The sequence below is a fragment of the Magnolia sinica genome, chromosome 5 (genome assembly GCF_029962835.1).
Source record: "Magnolia sinica isolate HGM2019 chromosome 5, MsV1, whole genome shotgun sequence".
NCBI lineage: Eukaryota > Viridiplantae > Streptophyta > Magnoliopsida > Magnoliales > Magnoliaceae > Magnolia > Magnolia sinica.
The window spans coordinates 110,139,184-110,159,406 of record NC_080577.1 but is presented as its reverse complement, the minus strand read 5'-3'; the positions used below and the strand labels follow the sequence as shown (position 1 = coordinate 110,159,406).

Below are 20,223 nucleotides of genomic sequence, written 5' to 3'. Positions count from 1 at the left end.
TCATACTCCCATAGTCTTATGGTCCATTGCCAAATAGAGGCTTCACTAGAAATATCATGCTAGCTTTCGGATGGGAATTTCGGCCTTGAGCCCATAGGAAAATCATTAATCCTTCTCAATCTTAGGCCAAAGGCTACATGGATTTCATTCTCATGGCAAGAGCTATGAACCAGAACAACCCAATGACCTCCATATGAGAATGGGAGAACTTCTCATTCGGCTCAGTGGTCACCTGGTATCACTTCAAGGGCATCCCTCTCGAGCTCTGGAATCTCAAATTTCTTCTCGTTACGGGTTCATGCATTGGTGAGGTTTCTCAAAAATCGTACTCTTCCCAATCACCAAACCGCTTTAACTTTGGAACCATAACACTTGGATCTTCCAATTGCTCTTCACAAATGTACTCGGTCTTGTACTCATCATCCCATTGGTAATTATGTTTCATACAAATCCTTATCCCGCTATCAATCATACCTTTCTTTTGTATGTTTTGTATCTATCCCCACTAAGTTGCAGATACCCAAGGTGACCTTAAATTGAAAGTAGCCATGGTGGAAGAGATGTCTTCTCTTGAGAAGCAGAAAACTTGGGAGTTACTCACTCTCCTGGGCAAACACGTTGTTAGGTGCAAATGGGTATTTACCGTCAAATACAAAGCCGATGCATCCATTAATAGGTATGAGTCACAACTCGTTGCGAAGGGCTTCACACAAAAGTATGGAGAGGATTACAAAAAGACTTTAGCTCCGGTTGTAAAATTGAACTCAGTTCGTATTCTCTCCAATTTAACCACTCTGCTAGTTTATCCCCCAGTTAGGTGGCCACCTGAAATGGGATCTTTCCCCATTACCCACCAGCAAGCATCATCAAATTAGAGATCAGATAGACTTTCAGTTATATGAGCTTTTGCCTCTAGGAAATCCCGGTTTGTAGCCTCCCTCGTCATATTTATTCTCAGTAACATCTGGCTCTTGCCAGTCAGATAAGATAGCATCCTTTCTTTTCTGTCAAAAACAAAATGAAAGCAATTTGAGAAGTGTCCCCTCATAGTGTGACCCTGACGTTGCCTGGGGCGTTCAGGAGAAACAAAACCCCCTTTCCAGATTCAAATCCTTTTGGATTAAGATATTTGAAAAGGTTGGGGATTCTACCCCATAGAAACAGGCCCCCATGCTTATCAATTTAGTAGCAGAGAGACATCAACTCCATCTATTCACATTATTGGGAAAGAAGTAAAAAAGTGCCAAATATACCATAGGATTATTTGTCACAGACCTACAACCATCAGAAAATACCCTCTTCTTTTTAAAAAAAAAAAAAGATATTCCAACTCTCACTTTTCGCATATTTCTCAACCATTTCAAATCTCAATCCACATAACATATTTTGGTCTCTTGCTTGATCTCCATGCTTGTTGACTCTGTTCACTTTATTTCTTGCAGTCGCTGATTCATGGGGTGAGTTAAGACATGAAGATATACATACTGCGATGCTTACCTGTTTTTTGTGGCTTATGGCTCTCACATTCTGGATTTGTACCTTCCCTTTTTGTATCTTTTATAGGCTCGCGTTTTTCCAATCGAAATACAAATTTGTGTACAGATTGAAAGTCTTCTTCACACTGGAACATTTTTATTGTAGCTGCTTTAACCACAATGGACATCTTGTTTATGTGTCCAATCTTTTGCTTTCCCATCTCAGTAATTTATGAACACTGAGAATTTCCTTTTCTTCGTTGGCTGAAGTTCTTGGTGTCACTGTTTTCATGTAGGTCTATTCCAATGCATGAATTCTGATATTAGCCTTTTATATGCAGCTAGATCAAATGGACCAAGCATCTGCACCAGTGTCAGCTTTGGAAACTGCAAAGGTGAAGATCTTCATTGAATAATAAATTTGCTCTATCACCTTTTTGTTCCTTGTACATCCTTTTGTTTGGTGCTATAAATTTTCATTGTCATTCAAGAAGAAAAAAGAAAAGATTTGAAGCTACAACTACTCATTTCTGAATCGGAAAATGCCTTTATTACCAATACTTTCTGTAAAAGGAGTAGAGAGAGGGTGACCTTTTTACATTGTTAAAATTCAATCTTCAAATGATTGATAAGTGCGAGATATGTTTTTATCGGATGAATACATCTCACACTTCCTTTGTTGTATCCCGAAACATGACATTTGCACTCGTGGAGGGTTCTATACTATGCCATAACCAAGTAATTTTTTTAGCATTTTCCTGGATCCCTTGTTCATAAGCAATGTTTTAAATAGGGAAAAGCGTGCAACGTAGTGTTCACCCCTCTAAAGTGCGAGAAGTGAGCTACATCGCATAGCATGTAGCGTAAGCTACGTGCTACTTCTAGATTTTTAATTAAAATTGCACTTAGTTGCACCAAGTATCATGAAATTTCATGATATTTTTGCACCAAATCAGACTGGTTAATTATGAAATTTTGTGATATTTGTTGCAACAAACACAACATAAAATAATAGGAAAAATAGATAAAGTATAAAACGAAGAAGGGCAACTAAACTTAGCACTGTTACTTATATTATTTTAATAAAATCACTAAGAAGATCTAATTTTACTGAAAATAGAAAATGTTACAAATCATGGGAAACTTGAATTGATTTCAATGTTTTAGTAAAAAAATAACTTTTAATGTAAACTATGTAGTCAGTGGTGTAGGCTATGCAGTGTGTGGAGAGTGAAAATTAGTGTGAAGTGTAGGCAACGCGTGACTTGAGCTATTTTCATGGGGTACATAATGTTAAGGTTAAGCTACCTTACATAGCACAAGCCATTTAAAACAATGGTTGTAAGTACCAGAGTCCTCATTAGGTTTCTTTGTGGTCAGATATTTTAATTTTGCCTTAGCTATGAGAAATATTTGGATTTACTTAGACCAGTGTTAATAATTTGTCCCATTTAACTTAATAGAGGTTTTCTGGACCCCTCAAAAGTCATATGGGTTTATAAGTCTAGATTTGGGATCACTTTTTTATCTTCATAACAAATAAAGAGAGAGTACCTCACTAGCACAAATGTGGGCTGACCTATCACAATCGATGAACACCACACTTATATACTTCACACAATCCATGCGTCACCCTAGACAGGAGTCAAACCACACGTCCATTACTTCCAGTTGGCCACAAACAAATGTGATCACAACACGGCATCCAACATGGGGCCCATGCGTTTGCAATAATCATACACGAGGTGATATCATTGAAGAAGCTATTGTCTTCATTCACCCCCGCACACATGGATCATTATAAAAGGCCCAACACAAGAAACAAAGAAGAAACCCTAGGTTTCTTAAAAAGATTTCAACACAAGCAGGATAAGAACCCCCCCCCCCCCCCATGATTTCATAGTAAAATTATGTGACAAAGTTCTAGAACTCAGGGCATATCTGTTTGGCAAGCAGCCAGTAGTTGGAAATTCACCCTCTATCTGGTCTTCCAATCATTTCGTCAAATGACTTGAGAGTTATAAAACAGTATTGTGGTTTCCGTGCTTCAGATGCTTCTGGGGTCTGTTATTAGGCTGGCAATTGGTGAGATCTGGGCTGAAAAATGCCAAATTTGAATAGGCCTGGGGCAATAGGCCTTGCTTAACAGTTCAAATTTTGGGCCTTGTGGACCTCTCAGGTCTGGCAATTGCCACACCCAGTTTATTGTTAGAATAGTGACAGGAGAATTGAATGCTGACACTAACTGAACTCCACTAAATCAGTCAAGTTATGGGTTGACGCACGTAGTGTGGTATTCAACAGTGGATAATTCTTGTCTGTTGGAATTTTGGAAGAAATGGTGTGCAAGTAGGTAGCAGCTGAGTATCTGCAAAGTTCTGGGAATCATCATATAATGAAGTAGCAGTTCTTGAGTTAAAATTGCAGTTAAGTTTTCCTCTTTGATAAGTGCACCGTTTTCACAAAAAGTTCACTAAATTACATCAAATTAGTATATAAATTACTGAATTGGTTATAGAAATTAAGGAATTTTCTGACAAAATGGGAATCATTTTGATACTCAAAAGAAAAATGGCCCAAAACTTATTGGTTTCATAGATTGTTTAATCGCTCCAAGTAGCATGGTGTAAAACAATCAAATATTTGAATCCTTCATTGATTATCATCCGTAGATATCAGTGGTACACCGTACTATCACTGCTATCACCATATGATTGATCTTAGTTGATAGTTTTTTTTTTTTTTGGCATTATGTATCAACACGCTTGAGTTTTTCTATTGTGCTTGCAATGATTCTTTGTCATGCAATTGATCTTACTTGATACTTTTTTTCTTTCTTTCTTTCATTTTTTTTTCCTGGTCTGCATTATATTGATAGGGAAGAAATGACTTTCAAGTTGAGTTTATAGGCATGTAGATGTTTACAGTTTTAGATGATATCATTAATTTTAGTATGTTTTACCTGTGAATACGGCTATGATTATCAAGGATATAAATGATCGGGTACAAAAGATGCTCTAAATTTGAAATTCTCAAGATACAAGTACAAGAATGATTGGCTATACTCATTAGTATAATAATGCCTATAATCATAGTGACAGAAGAATTGATGGCTGACACTAAGTGAACTCCACTAAATCAGTCAAGTTATGGGTTGACGCACGTAGTGTGGTATTCAACAGTGGATAATTCTTGTCTGTTGGAATTTTGGAAGAAATGGTGTGCAAGTAGGTAGCAGCTGGAGTATCTGCAAAGTTCTGGGAATCATCATATAATGAAGTAGCAGTTCTTGAGTTAAAATTGCAGTTAAGTTTTCCTCTTTGATAAGTGCACCGTTTTCACAAAAAGTTCACTAAATTACATCAAATTAGTATATAAATTACTGAATTGGTTATAGAAATTAAGGAATTTTCTGACAAAATGGGAATCATTTTGATACTCAAAAGAAAAATGGCCCAAAACTTATTGGTTTCATAGATTGTTTAATCGCTCCAAGTAGCATGGTGTAAAACAATCAAATATTTGAATCCTTCATTGATTATCATCTGTAAATATCAGTGGTACACCGTACTATCACTGCTATCACCACATGATTGATCTTAGTTGATAGTTTTTTTTTTTTTTGGCATTATGTATCAACACGCTTGAGTTTTTCTATTGTGCTTGCAATGATTCTTTGTCATGCAATTGATCTTACTTGATACTTTTTTTCTTTCTTTCTTTCATTTTTTTTCCTGGTCTGCATTATATTGGTAGGGAAGAAATGACTTTCAAGTTGAGTTTATAGGCATGTAGATGTTTACAGTTTTAGATGATATCATTAATTTTAGTATGTTTTACCTGTGAATACGGCTATGATTATCGAGGATATAAATGATCGGGTACAAAAGATGCTCTAAATTTGAAATTCTCAAGATACAAGTACAAGAATGATTGGCTATACTCATTAGTATAATAATGCCTATAATCATAGTGGCAGAAGAATTGATTGCTGACACTAAGTGAACTCCACTAAATCAGTCAATTTATGGGTTGACGCACGTAGTGTGGTATTCAACAGTGGATAATTCTTGTCTGTTGGAATTTTGGAAGAAATGGTGTGCAAGTAGGTAGCAGCTGGAGTATCTGCAAAGTTCTGGGAATCATCATATAATGAAGTAGCAGTTCTTGAGTTAAAATTGCAGTTCAGTTTTCCTCTTTGATAAGTGCACCGTTTTCACAAAAAGTTCACTAAATTACATCAAATTCGTATAAAAGTTACTGAATTGGTTATAGAAATTAAGGAATTTTCTGACAAAATGGGAATCATTTTGATACTCAAAAGAAAAATGGCCCAAAACTTATTGGTTTCATAGCTTGTTTAATCGCTCCAAGTAGCATGGTGTAAAACAATCAAATATTTGAATCCTTCATTGATTATCATCCGTAAATATCAGTGGTACACCGTACTATCACTGCTATCACCACATGATTGATCTTAGTTGATAGTTTTTTTTTTTTTGGCATTATGTATCAACACGCTTGAGTTTTTCTATTGTGCTTGCAATGATTCTTTGTCATGCAATTGATCTTACTTGATACTTTTTTTTCCTTTCTTTCTTTCATTTTTTTTTTTTTCTGGTCTGCATTATATTGATAGGGAAGAAATGACTTTCAAGTTGAGTTTATAGGCATGTAGATGTTTACAGTTTTAGATGATATCATTAATTTTAGTATGTTTTACCTGTGAATACGGCTATGATTATCGAGGATATAAATGATCGGGTACAAAAGATGCTCTAACTTTGAAATTCTCAAGATACAAGTACAAGAATGATTGGCTATACTCATTAGTATACTAATGTGAAAGCATTTTCCCAATAGCATCACAAGTTGAGCTTACAGCATAGTTGGTACAACTCTAATTTCTAAATAATTAGAACTTCCTAGTGTTCAAAACCCAAGAAGGTTTAGAGTTTATGTCCCTGGCAAGGGGATTCTGGTAAATTTATCTATATCCTAATAATTTTCCTAGTTAAAAATCTCTAGTGGGGCAATTATGGTATTGAAATTGATTGTAAATTGAAAATATTTCCTAGTTAAAAATCTTGGTGGATAAATTGAAATTTTATGTACCAAGATTTGAGCTGAGAACTACTTTCCCTTGGGACAGAAGAAAATTGATTCTAAAGGACTGTGGAGGTGCTCCAGCCTTCTAGTTGCTACTGTAAAAAATCAAGAAGAATTACTCTTCTAGAACCAGAGATAAAAGGAAACCTCAAAGAAGACTCTAATTTGATCAAATTTATCATAATTAAAATTCGTAACTGCCCTTAGGGTCATGTTTATAACACCTAAACAACTCCAAAACCCATTTTCTAAGTCTAAAACACTCCCAACTCAACCATCTTATAAGATGAAGACTTCGAGTACCTATTACATCCAAAAATAGAGTTTGTTGGGGTAAAACTTGCTTATAACTGAAACTTTATTAAAACCCAACTGCGTCCAAATTGGGAGTAAATTAAGACTATCTGTGACCAATAAAACTAACTTTTAAGGACTTAACCAAGGTATCTTGCTAACGAAGCTAACAGTGGGTAGTTTTATTTCTAACCAAACAATTAACGCAACCAATGGTTAGTTTCTAACTTTAGGGCAACCATGGAAACCTTTTCCAAATCGTTGACCAGCCAATTTGACTCTTGTGGGCCCCACATGACGACATCATTAATAAGGCCCTAGTTTTTGTCATAAGTCATAACCCTATACTCTATTGCCATTTTGGTTACAACTTCTACTGTGCTTGTGTAAATTTCTTAATCTTGGACCAGTGGGCAGATAATTTGATAGGCTATCCAACAATCAATATTTTGCATTCCAACATTTGTTTGGTCCAGAAAAAGTGACTTACAAAATAAGTGACGAAATACTCCAACAATTTTGAAGGATCCAAGTATCCTAGATTTCTTTTCTTTTCTTTTTTTCCCTTTTTTTTCCTCCCTTGCCATAGGTACTGCATTCCTCTTGAAGTTGTTTGAAGGGTTTGATTTAGTTTATTGTAATTGTTGTAAACATAAGCATTTACACAATTACACCTTGTCAAGTTTTGCATATTTGGATTGTTCTAGTCATAGTTGTCAATTTTGATTCAGTTGAAGCGTTTCTGCTTTGTTTGGGCCAAAACTTCTCTCCCTCCCAGTTTGTTTTGGTGTTTTTGGGCCTGTTTAGGGCCATTTCTGTGATTCAGCCAGAACTATTCGTACCCCCACCCCAGTTTTCCCTCTTTTTGGGCATTTTAGCTGGCATTTCTTGATGACTTTGGGTGCATTTTAGTTAAAGTAATCCTTCCCTGTCTTATTGGAGAATTATAGACACATGAGATCCTAAAAGAGGGGTTCCCTTCCCACTGGAGTGTTATTTATTTACTTTTTTTAACATTACTGAAGTGTGTTATTTTATAGTAGGAAAAACAAAATGATCACCAAAATGGAATTTACAACTGTGATTTCAGAAGTTATTCCAGTTTCTCACTGTTTTTTTAGCAGATGTTGTCCTCAGGAACTAAAGTGCTGATTTTCTGCTTGCTAGATTTATGATTTGTCTGTTTGTTTGTTTGTTTGTTTATCAGAATACTTTGCAGGAAGATATGCATAAAAATCTAGGGCATCTACATGCTTATGGTAGGGGACCTAGGACTGGCAGCCAATCGGCGCCACTCTTTCCTGATAGGAAGTTCGATCCAGCTGAAAAGGCAAGAGACACGCATCCATCATCAACAAGAAAGTTCCACGCCTACGTGCTACCTACACCTGTTGATGTCAAGTGCTCATCTCTAGCACAGTCAAGCAAGACAGTTCCTGCTGTAAGGCAGGCAAGTGTGAGTGGGCGCCCACACAATTTGTGGCATTCATCCCCCTTAGAACCAAGGAAGCATGTGAAGGATTCCAGAGGTGATCAATTGTCAGACCGCGGTCACACCTTAAAAACAGAGATGGTACTTAAAGAGAGCAACAATGCCTCCAACAGGATCCCACCACCTCTGGCTGAGGGGCTCCAATTACCACAATCTGATCTCCACACTGATTCCAATACCAAGAAAGTTAAAAGGCACGCCATCTCTGGCCCACTAACAAGTAAAGCATGGTCAGAGAAGCCCATTCTGTATTCTAGTGGGCCCATTTCCTCATCAGAGCACCCTCATCTGGTTACTCCAATGCTTGCACGTATTCCTATGCCTCACCCATCTGTTTCTCCAAAAGTATCACCTTCCACATCACCTCCTCTTATTTCATCACCAAAAATAAGCGAGCTTCATGAGCTTCCAAGGCCCCCAGTCAGTTTGGTGGACCCCACAAGAACTTTAGTTGGTCACTCAGCCCCTTTGGTGTCTAGAGGTCAAGAGCTTTCCTCAACAAATAAAATTCCTTTGAGGGTGTCCCAGGCAGCTTCTCCGCTACCAATGCCTCCTGGGAGTTTTCCTCGGAGTTATTCTATACCCTCAAGCCGTCATGGAGCAACACCAATAAACATGGTGAAGTTGGAGGTTTCTCAGAATCAAGACACAACTCGAGAAGTTGCTTCACCTCCTTTGACGCCTATTCCTTTTGCGAATGTCCAGCCATCGTCAACTGCTTCTGAATCCATCTCTCGACCAAGAGAAACTTAAGGTAAATAAGAACCCATGCATTATTCGTTTCTTTGCATCAAGTATCACATGTACCGCATATGCAATATTATTTTCCTCTTCTTTTTCTTTTTTTTTGTACCAACATTAGATGCCTCTTTCTTATGCATCTGATGGCTGATATCACGGGATCCCATTGTGCCATAGGTTAAACATCATGTCATATAATATAAAATTATAGGCTAAAGAGTCTCAGAAAATGTAAATTTTGCCAAGGTCCTCAATCTTTCACATATTGGACCAGTGGCCTGGTATTGGAAATCATTCATCTGATTTACCTCATTGTGGATGAGGGTGCCTCATAATCTCCCAGATTCAAAGATCCTAACCCATTGATATTAAAGGTGCGCTCCACTGGTACCGGTACCACTGTGAGCTTATGGTGCTACCAGGTACACCCAGTGATGCATTCAGGGAATCCAACCCATCCATAAGATGTGTCACCTCAGGAAACCCTGGGGCCCGATCCAAAACTCAGATGGGTCATAGCATAGAACATATTGAGAGAGAACGGTCACCATTGATTAGCGTGAGGGGTTCACCATGTTGTGTGTAGACAATCAAGGCCGTTCAGACCCTTCATCCAGGTCAGATGAAGTGTCAGGCCAAGATTCAGGCTATTTTGCAAGTCAGGGGGAGCCCCTGTGGAATTCAAGGGTGAGCATTTCCTCCCAATTAGTTAGTTCCCTTTGTTGTGGCCCATCTTTGTTTTGGACTAGGCTGGGTTTTGGATGATAGGGATTTTCAAAGCTGAAGCATCTGATAAACAGGTCGGATGGTGTGAATACATCACATGGGCCCTACATCTGCCCAGTACCATTGTAAGCTTATGGCGGTACAGATTAATGGAGCATTCCCATCAATATTAAGCCTTTTTCTTTCTTTCTTTCTTTCAATGTGTACCGTGGCTATATTGTTTATGATCTTCCAGTGGGAGATTTCAGGGCATGGGGTGTTCCATGTGAGTCCCATTAGGTAAACTGTTTGGATCATTGAACTATGTGTCCCACACAAGGTTTTGGAAACAGGTAAGTGTCACCCGATATGGTACCAATATCAACCGTGAAGGAGATGGGTGTATTGGCCCTGTATCAGCCTGATACAGAGCAATACGTTACGGTATTGGTGGTGAACGATACGTTAGGTGGAATGCCCATTTCAAACCTTGGTCACATGTTTGCTGAATTTGGGAAACTTAACATGTTTGCTGATGCCTAGTGATGAGAATTAGAGCTAAAACAGTTCCAACTTCAATTCCAATCCAAGAATAGCTCTGGAAACTTACCTTTCATATTTTTCCAGATTTTAGTAGCTGTGGACAGATTGAAGATCCATCTTTGAGCTATACATTTCTCAGCCAATGCAAAACACAACCAACATAGAAGCAAGGTAGAAAAGGGAATACAGATTTTGAGTCTCACCAAATGAAGCTAGATGAGTCTCATCCTAGTTTCTAGTAGGGAAAGATTTCGAATCGTGAATCACGGAAACACCAAAACAAAGCTTTTATTCAGTAGTATATTCTCAATCATCAGAGGGGCTACAGTTTACAAAATAAATTTATGGCTTTCCTGTAGTTTTCTTTAACCGTTTCTGACATTGTGGCCCACCTACTTAATGGGCCAGGTCTACTTTTGGGAGGGGAAATACACGTGGTCAGGACCACCTTATAGACGGCTTGGATATTGCACCTGTCAGTCACAGTAGCACACGTGGTGGCATGTGTATTAGCATTATTGAACACGCATGTGGGCTTAGCGATTCTTGAAAACTAAACTCCCTAGTCTCTATTTATGCTAACCTTATGGGTGGTATATACTTCCATACCATTTGAACACAGAGTCCATGTATCTGGAGGCAATAATGGTGTACTATTGAACTTATGGGCCCCACAGTTCAGTCGAATGATAGATCCTGGCTTGAACTTTCATTGGCTGGAAGTGGGATCAACTAAGGGATCCTGATTGATGATCCAAAGGTCCTGATGGGCTGATAACAAGCATCTTGTAGCGAGAAGATAGGATGGTTTAGTCTGAATTGAACACGTGCTTTTGTAGGCCTGCATCTTTGAATTTTAGATACACCACATTCCTGGGATCCAACAATACCAGCAAGCTCATGCATCTTGCTGTAGGCCAGAATCATATGGTTTTTCTTCATTGGGTGGTTGTATGGTTAAGGAACCTGCAAGCTGTTGATTTGATGGGTCGAACAGCAGATGAGGAATGCCTCAAAAATCTTACATTGGTAGATCTTAACCCTTCAATCAACAATGATCCACAAATAGATGGCCAGGTAGAGAAAAATATAGGAAAGTGAACATTCAACATAAAATAGCCCAAAGGTTAAAGGTTGGTGATCTTCTGGTAGAGTTTTGGGTCAATTCCAGATCCAGAGCAGGGCCCATCAGCTCAATGGTCTGCATCAACGTGCATACATACACTATGTATGAAATTTTGAACGTCATCGAACTCTTAACCCTTTTGCTTTCCATAGGATCCTATGATTCCTCCACGATGTTCTTGTCAAACCATTTTTCTGGTTAAACTCTGCTAACAGATCTTCACTGACTTCAGGTGTGGATATATTGGCCCGCGTCACTGATTTCCTTTTTGTGTGATTCTTCTTCCAAAGATGATTGTTGTTGTGAGCAATCTCTTTCCCATCCAGTCTATGTAAATAATATGTGTATTACTGGTCTTCTCCTCTTATAAGCTTTGTTTCTTCTTGGCTATGGACTATGATAAGAACAGCATTATCGCATCAATTGGTGGTCTGTTTTGCACCAAGATATTGTGTTTTGTGAAACTTGAATCTCAATCACATTTAAAGTCGTCTAGAGCTTTGATCCAGTGAGCGACCAGATGGATAGGCATTGACCCACAATTCACAGCAGTGAGTATAAGCCATCCACTTAGTGTGGAAATGGACAGCTGAAAGGCTCAATCAAAGATTTGAACCTTTATATGCAGTGGTCAAAAACCCACATCTTTTTTAGTGTTCTTGAACTTATCATGATCAGTGGCCCAGTTTTATCATGATAAGTTCAACAACACTAGAAAAGATGATGAAATGGGGTCTTGGCTGAGTGGCTAGATTTTCAAGCTAAAATGCTTCGAATGGAATGGAATCGCCTTAAGAAGGGTGTGATGCTACACCTGGCCTCAAACAAGCAAAGAAACACCTAACTATCAAGGTGTATTGCAATAATGTTGCTTTGTTTCACTTATTTTATTCTTATCATCATTGTCATAATCTAAGCCTTGTCCTCACCAATTGGGGTCAACTACATGAATCCTTTTCTGCCATTTCACTGGATCAACGGCCATAACTAGAATAAAACAATAAGTTATTTTCTTACTACCTCCAACACATCCTTTTAAGCCTTACACTCTTCATTTTAGTCATTAACCAGTACATTTCTTGGTCTCTATTGCACATGACTAGACCATCCCAGTCTAGTTTCTTCGTCTTATTATCTATTGCTGTTGCTCATAAATTTCCTTGAATACATTCATTTATGCTTCATCCTTTCTCTTTTTGGCCACTCATCCATCCCAACATCCTCATTTCAGATAGAAATATTTCTCAACATTCCCACTATTTTCACTAATTAAATATTGAGTCAAGGCAGGCTGAGATTCTGAGTCAACACAACCAACTCAACATGATTCGAGTTTTCGGGTATTTGAAGTCAGTGTCAATGGTCAAGTATACACTAACCGAATCTGAGAGGTAAAATATACCAACCGTCGAATGAATTCAATGAAATCGAAAGGGGGGAAAGAGTAAGCTCTACTAGAAGGGGAAGAATCATTATCTTGAGATGTAGAGAATATGGATGAAGAGAACACAAATATCAGCTTGTTCCAAAACTTTTGTGGCCCCCAATAAGTTCTATTCCAACCATACCGTGTGGTCCACTTGAGATTTGGATGTGCTTCACTTTTGGGTTCATGCCCAAAAATGAGCAAAAGGGATGGACGGTGTGGATATACAGCATATACATCAAGGTGGGCCCACTATGGGGTTAACACCTAATCCATTCACCCCCATCAGCCATAGCTTCCAAGAAAGCCTGTTAAACGCATTTTTACATGAAAGATGAAAGAATCTGCCTCTGTAAATGCTAATGTATCATGTCCTATTCCACTAAAATTATGATTTGGGGTGCACCTAAGCAGGCCCTAAATCATAAACATCTAACATAAGCTATAAGGATCATCTCCCAATAGTTAGCAAAACAATGCAAAAACACAAAACAATTAGTCTCTCTCCATAGAGCCCAGCAGGAGTGAAATCACAGCCGACCATTGCACATGGGACATTCAGATCTGCTAAAGAAAAAGAAACATTATGATTTGTCAGCATCCAACGTGTGTAAGTAGATGGACACCATGCAAACAAGTGCACGTGCATTCGAACTAACTTACCCTCTTCTCTTCATATCTTTCGAGCAACCCAAATGCATGGTGTGTCCACATTTCATGACTGTAATAGGCTTGAGAGTATCAAAAAGGTGCTGCACAAATGAAGAAACACAAGTTGAGAACACTACAAAATTAGGAAGTTCATATTACCACCTTGAACATGTGGGATATCCACACCAACCACTGGTGGGGCCCACTGTGTGTATGACTTAGTAGAGAATACAAGTATCATTTCTTGGTTTGGACAAATGCACTAATTACAATTCAAAAGATAATCTTCACATTCCATGAAAAAATCTTCATTTTTATGTTTGAGAAATCAGGTAAAGATAATCCAACGAAGCTTTGGGATCTAGATCGAACTCCTTTTTCCGTCTGCCCTTCTGTTTTGTTGGGACTTTGGACTTGGTACTCTCTACTTCATGGTGCACTCATTTTGGCTTGTTCTTGCCCTTCCCTTTCCTACCAACCTGAGCAAGGCTTTGAATTTCGTCCTCTAAATCTAAATAACCCAAGTCACGCAATTTCTCAATGATAGAATCCGGCAATTCCACTTCATCTTCTTCCTTTTTCTGTCTGCCCTTCTGTTTTGTTGGGACTTCGTACTTGGTACTCTCTATTTCATGGTGCCCTTGTTTCGGCTTGTTCTTGCCCTTTCCTTTCCTACCAACCCGAGCAAGGTTTTGAATTTCATCCTCCGAATCTAAATAACCCAAGTCATGCAATTTCTCAATGATAGAATTCGGCAATTCCACTTCATCTTTTTCCTTTTTCTGTCTGCCCTTCAGTTTTGTTGGGACTCCGGACTTGGTACTCTCTTTTTCATGGTGCACTTGTTTTGGCTTGTTCTTGCCCTTCTCTTTCCTACCAACCCGGGCAAGGTTTTGAATTTCGACCTCCGAATCTAAATAAGCCAAGTCACGCAATTTCTCAATGATAGAATCTGGCAATTCTGCTTCATTTTCTTCTTTTTTCCGTCTGCCTTTCTGTTTTGTTGGGACTTCGGACTTAGTACTCTCTATTTCATGGTGCACTCGTTTTGGTTTGTTCTTGCCCTTCCCTTTCCTACCAACCTGAGCAAGGTTTTGAATTTCGTCCTCCGAATCTAAATAACCCAAGCCACGCAGTTTCTCAATGATAGAAAATGGCAATTCCACTTCATCTTCTTCCTTGCATAGGTTCTCATCCTCCTGAGATGATTTAATGCACCCAGCTTAAAAACACCTTAAATGGGATAGCTCTGATGAACAAGAAAGACTGAAGTGTCCAACTGATTGGAGCAAAAGTTCTGATCCACCCAATAGATAAATTTTGACCTTTCGTTTGTGCACAACATCCAAACCATCCAATTAGTTGGCCCCGTGATGAGGATAACCTGATGCAAAAAACATCCTCATCCACATTCACTTGATAAGTGGACTACACTTGTATTTCACATCTATCAATGGCACAACATTGATAGATGTCACCATAGGTATACCTAGCGACAAAATTCACCATAGAAAACAATGTCAATATGTGAAAAAGCGGTTAAAACGATTAAAAAAATCGATGGCAAATGTCATTGAATTTTTAAATTTAGATATTAAAAGAAGAAGAAGAAAACCTCTTTCTTATCTGATTTTTTAATGCCTAAATTTAAAATTTTGACAACATTTACCATCAAATAATTAAAATCGCATTCAACAATAAATACCGTTTAATTTTTTTGTCATTTCAAGTGCTTTTTCATGTAGCGATAATGCTCATAATGGAGCCAATCAATTGGAAGGGTTGGATGTTGCATGCGCATAATAGGATGGAAATATCCACTGGGTTGACAACAACATGCAATCCGACCACTTGGAATTGTTGGAATTGAGAACTCCTAATCATAGATCAAAATAAAGTTTCCATAAGATCACAAGATGACCTCTTTTTTTTTTGGTGGTTGGAGAGAATGAATCATATATCCAACCATGCAGAAGATAATAGACATGATCTGACAGTTAGAACCATTATTTTAACTATACTATAAAAGTAAATGTAATTGAAAAATACACCTTCAATCAACAAGGACAAAGCTATGGCCTGTTTGGATTGTGTAAAGAGAAAAAAGGAACAAAAGTCTAATGGTTATCCAATGACAGATTCCCATGGATTCCATGAGCACTATTGAAAAATGGATCCCTCGGATTCTATTTGTAGGAATCTTGTTTGGATGGAAGGAAGAAATCACATATTCCTCAAACAACGGTCACATCAAATGTTGCGCAAGGCAATTTATTGATGAAAAAAGCTAATGATTGCTATTTTCAGATCTCATTATTTCCTTCTATATCCAAATAATGCAAAAGGCCCAAACAATGAAACCCCTTTCATTCTTTTCTTTCTTTTTTCCTTTTCCCCCTATCCAACAAGCAGCTAATCTGGAAATGCAGTTGAATAGTATTTAATGAAAAAAAAAAAAGTTCATGAGATTATCTGACCTCAAAGCAAATTGCACTGTCATGGCGAAGGGAATTCTCAATGCAGATGTGGTTGTTTTTCAGGTCATTTGAATAACATCATCCTACAACATAGTGACATTGTCAAGGAAAATAGACAATTTGAGACTTGTAAAATGAAAGGAGAGAGTGACAGTTTCTTCATAAATCATTTTCCAAGAAATCATTTTAAGAGAAGAAAAATGGGACACTAGGAAATTTTCTTACGACTTTTTCTAACAAAACAACTTCTTTAAAGAAAGAACACTCAAAAAAAAAAAACATTTTCCATCAATATATAAAATCATTTTCTAGGACTGTTTGGATGTTAAGTAAAATTGAAATGTAATAATTCGTTTTAAGCCCAACTCAAAACACGTGAAACTGAAATTGGAGGTACTCCCTCCTGGTCATTTCATGGTACGATAAAAAGAACGAATTGAAATTCAATACAAGTGCACATCCAAATACAAAAATTAAAAAAGATTACACACCGCATTTTTTGCAATGGAAGAAGTTGTCACGTCCACCAACTCTGCAACACATGGAAATTACGGATATGATGTATAAATTAAATTTAAAATTTTTGAAAATAATAAATTATTGGTTAGTAATCTTTAAAATAGACTACCAATAGGCATCTAAGTAAGATGTCTGGTACAAATTAAAATTCTGTGTCCATTTAGAATGTGAGAAAATTTTTAAAAAAAAAAAAAAAAAAATTATAAAATTTTCACTTGTTATCCAAACTTGTAAAGATACAAGGTTACAAAATTTGAAAGAATTATGAGTTTTTTACTTGCTATCGAAACACGACTCTCAAAGCATGGGAGTCCATGGATAACCTATATGGAATGATCATTACACTTTTTTTTTTTCTATTCCCACAGTCTAAATAGGAGTGTTGCAAATTGAAGTAAATCGTCCATGATGATAGCATGGTTCAAGCCTGATTTCATAATCACAGCCAGAGCTTGGACTGGGCTCGGGTCCTTTGATTATAGGCTGGACTTGAAGATTCCTCACCCAGGTTTAGACAGCTAGACCATCCGCCACACCATCCAATCGAACTCTTCTCATGAAGTGCATTGTAAATGTTGTTGGGGACAAAAGATACAGAGTTCGGAGACTCGGACTTAATGCCTCGGGTCGCCAAAGGATGTGTCAGATCCGAGGCATGGTTCACTAAACCGAGACAGAAGTTAAGTCGGTTCGGACGACACATCAGCGATCCGGGCATGCATCGGGCCGATCTTCTTATCAGATCGGCCACCGAAGGAGAAGAAAAGGGAAAGATATTGCATTTCGTTCACAGAGGAAGATGCCCGAGGTATCTATCACCCCCACGATGACGCATTGATTGTCACCCTGACTATCGCTAACCGAAAAGTGTTCCGGATACTCGTCGATACGGGGTCATCTACAGACGTGTTGTTTACTCAGGCGTTCGACAAAATGGGGATCGAACGATCCATGCTACGCCCAGTTCGGACCCCGTTGATCGGTTTTTCCGGAGGACAAGTACTGCCCGAAGGGATTGTCTCGTTACCACTCATTGCTGGTAGTGGCCCACATCAGACGACGATGATGGTTGAATTCTTGGTCGTCGATCAACCCTCAGTATACAACGCAATACTCGGCCGACCTTCATTGAGTCTCCTCCAGGCCGTGGTATCCACATACCATCTTTCACTGAAATTTCCGACTGAGTCGGGAGTAGGAATTGTCAAAGGAGACCAGCAAGATGCGAGGCGTTGTTACATGATAGTTGTAAAGGGAACCGCCGACAAAAGTCCGATCAACATATCAACGATCGAATCATTGGACCCTCGGGGCGAGAGTCATGAACGAGGGCAGCCGGTCGAAGATCTTATCTCAATCCCCTTGGTCGAAACAGATGGATCCAAGACGGTACGAATTGGCTCGTCTTTACAGTCCCTCTTGAAAGAAAAGCTGATAACCCTGCTCCGTAGGTACGCCGACGTATTTGCCTGGTGTCATGAAGATATGCCCGAGATCGACCCCTCTGTGATGACTCACCGACTCAACGTCGATCCGTCATATCGACCGATCCGACAGAAGCGACGACCGCTCGGCCCTGAACGATACGCCATCATTGAAGAAGAAGTCAACAAACTCCTCCAGGCTAATTTCATAGAAGAAATACACTATCCAGAATGGGTCGCGAATGTCGTGCTTGTAAAGAAATCCAACGGGAAGTGGCAAGTCTGTATTGACTATACTGACTTAAATAAAGCCTGCCCGAAGGATAGCTTTCCGGTTAGTAGATAGTACCGCCGGACATGAGCTCCTTAGCTTCATGGATGCATATTTAGGGTATAATCAAATTGCAATGCATCAAACAGATAAATCAAAAACTACCTTTGTCACCGACAATGGCCTTTATTGTTACCGAGTGGTGCCATTTGGTCTGAAGAATGCCGGCGCAACTTATCAAAGATTAGTTAACAAAATCTTTGCTCGGCTTATAGGCCGAACCATGGAAGTATACATTGACGATATGCTCGTCAAAAGTATACACGCGGCAGATCATGTGAATGATTTGGAAGAAATGTTTCTCATCCTACGGAAGTTTCGGATGAAGCTGAATCCGAGTAAATGTGCTTTTGGGGTGGGCTCTGGAAAGTTCCTCGGTTTCTTGGTTAGTTAGCGAGGAATAGAGGCAAACCCTGAGAAGATAAAGGCTTTGATTGATATGGAATCCCCTAAAACCATTAAGGACATCCAAAGGTTGACTGGACGAGTCGCAGCACTTAATCGGTTCCTGTCCAGAGCCACATAAATGTCTCCCTTTCTTCAAACAATTGAAAGGAAGACAAACAATGGGTTGGACGGAAGAATGTGAAGCGGCATTCCAACAATTAAAATTATATCTCGGTTCTCCACCTCTCTTATCAAAACCCGAATCGGGAGTCCCGCTCCTTTACCTAGAGATCCGAGGCGGTTGGCTTTGATACGAAATCCAAGGAAAGCAAGCCGGTTTATTACGGCGTTATTGGCTTTGGAAAAAGTGGCCTTGGCTTTAATAACTTCCTCTCCCAGCCGTATTTCCATGCCCATACCATCATCGTGATGACCGATCTTCCGCTAGAAGCTTCCGGCCGACTCATGAAGTGGGCTATCGAACTCTGAGTGAGTTTGACATTCAATAAACCAAAGGTAGCAATCAAAGGGCAAGCCGTAGCTGATTTTATTGCGAGGGAACACCACCAACCGAACTCCCGGCCAACGATATGCCAAAGGATGTTGCGGTTCTAACAACAACCGCTCCCCCGACCCTACCCTTCCCTGAAATGTTTTCGACGGTTCTTCCAACTCGAAGGCAAGTGGGGCTGGTGTGGAAAACCCCGATCATACCTATATACGATGCCTTACGACTTGGATTCCAAGCGTCGAACAATACAGCAGAATATGAAGCATTGTTACTCGGCCTTCGACTTGCCGCTAGCATGGGAGTCATGCACCTAAGTGTTTTCAGCGATTCTCAGTTGGTTGTTAATCAAGTTACCGGTGTATACCAGACACGGAAAGACCAACTAAGAGCATACATGGAGAAAGCGAAAGAACTTATCAATGGATTTCAACTCTGTCGTGTCACTCGGATCCCTCGTACAGAAAACGGCAAAGCCGATTTATTAGCAAAGCTCGCCTCCGCCGATGAAGATGATATACCCAGGTCCGTCCCTGTCGAATACATCGATAAGCCGAGTATAAATGAACCAATTAGCGAGGCCGTCAATGCAATCGACTCAGAACCATCCTGAATCGATCCAATCCGCCAATACATTGACAAGGGAAAGCTGCCTGAAGATCGTGCCGAGGCTCGACGAGTTAAGATCCGAGCCTCCCGTTACACCATACTCAACGGAACCTTCTATAAGAAAGGTTACTACGCTCCGTTGTTGCGGTGCCTCAAACCCAGTGAGGCGAACTATGTACTACGTGAAATCCATGAAGGAATCTGCGGAAACCACTCTTGAGGGCGATCTCTCGCCCACAAGGTCCTACGACAGGAATATTACTGGCCCACTATCCAACACGACGCTTGCAAGCTCGTCCAAAAATGCGACAAATATCAACGGTTCGTTGTAATTCCGAGGCAAGCCCCCGAGGCACTGACGCCGATGACTGGTCCCTGGCCCTTCGCACTTTCAATAAGGTCCACT

General features: G+C 39.3%; 1 protein-coding gene and 1 pseudogene across 2 annotated transcripts in view; one reads left to right on the top strand and one right to left on the bottom strand.

Moving 5' to 3' along the window:
* The window catches only part of LOC131246675 (uncharacterized protein At2g33490-like), a 37,742-nt gene extending 25,812 nt beyond the window's left edge, over positions 1-11,930 (top strand). The window contains exons 9-11 of one of the 2 annotated variants that reach the window (XM_058247029.1): positions 1,817-1,870; positions 8,098-9,124; positions 11,718-11,930. In XM_058247029.1, the coding sequence (XP_058103012.1) occupies positions 1,817-1,870; positions 8,098-9,123 (1,080 nt within the window). In that variant the 3' untranslated portion in view covers position 9,124; positions 11,718-11,930. Of the gene's footprint in view, positions 1-1,816; positions 1,871-8,085; positions 9,125-11,717 lie in introns of both variants that reach the window. The other variant, XM_058247028.1, reaches the window with a different exon arrangement.
* Positions 11,931-13,060: 1,130 nt separating this feature from the next.
* LOC131246674 (E3 ubiquitin-protein ligase MIEL1-like) overlaps positions 13,061-20,223 on the bottom strand; it is a 49,991-nt pseudogene continuing 42,828 nt past the window's right edge.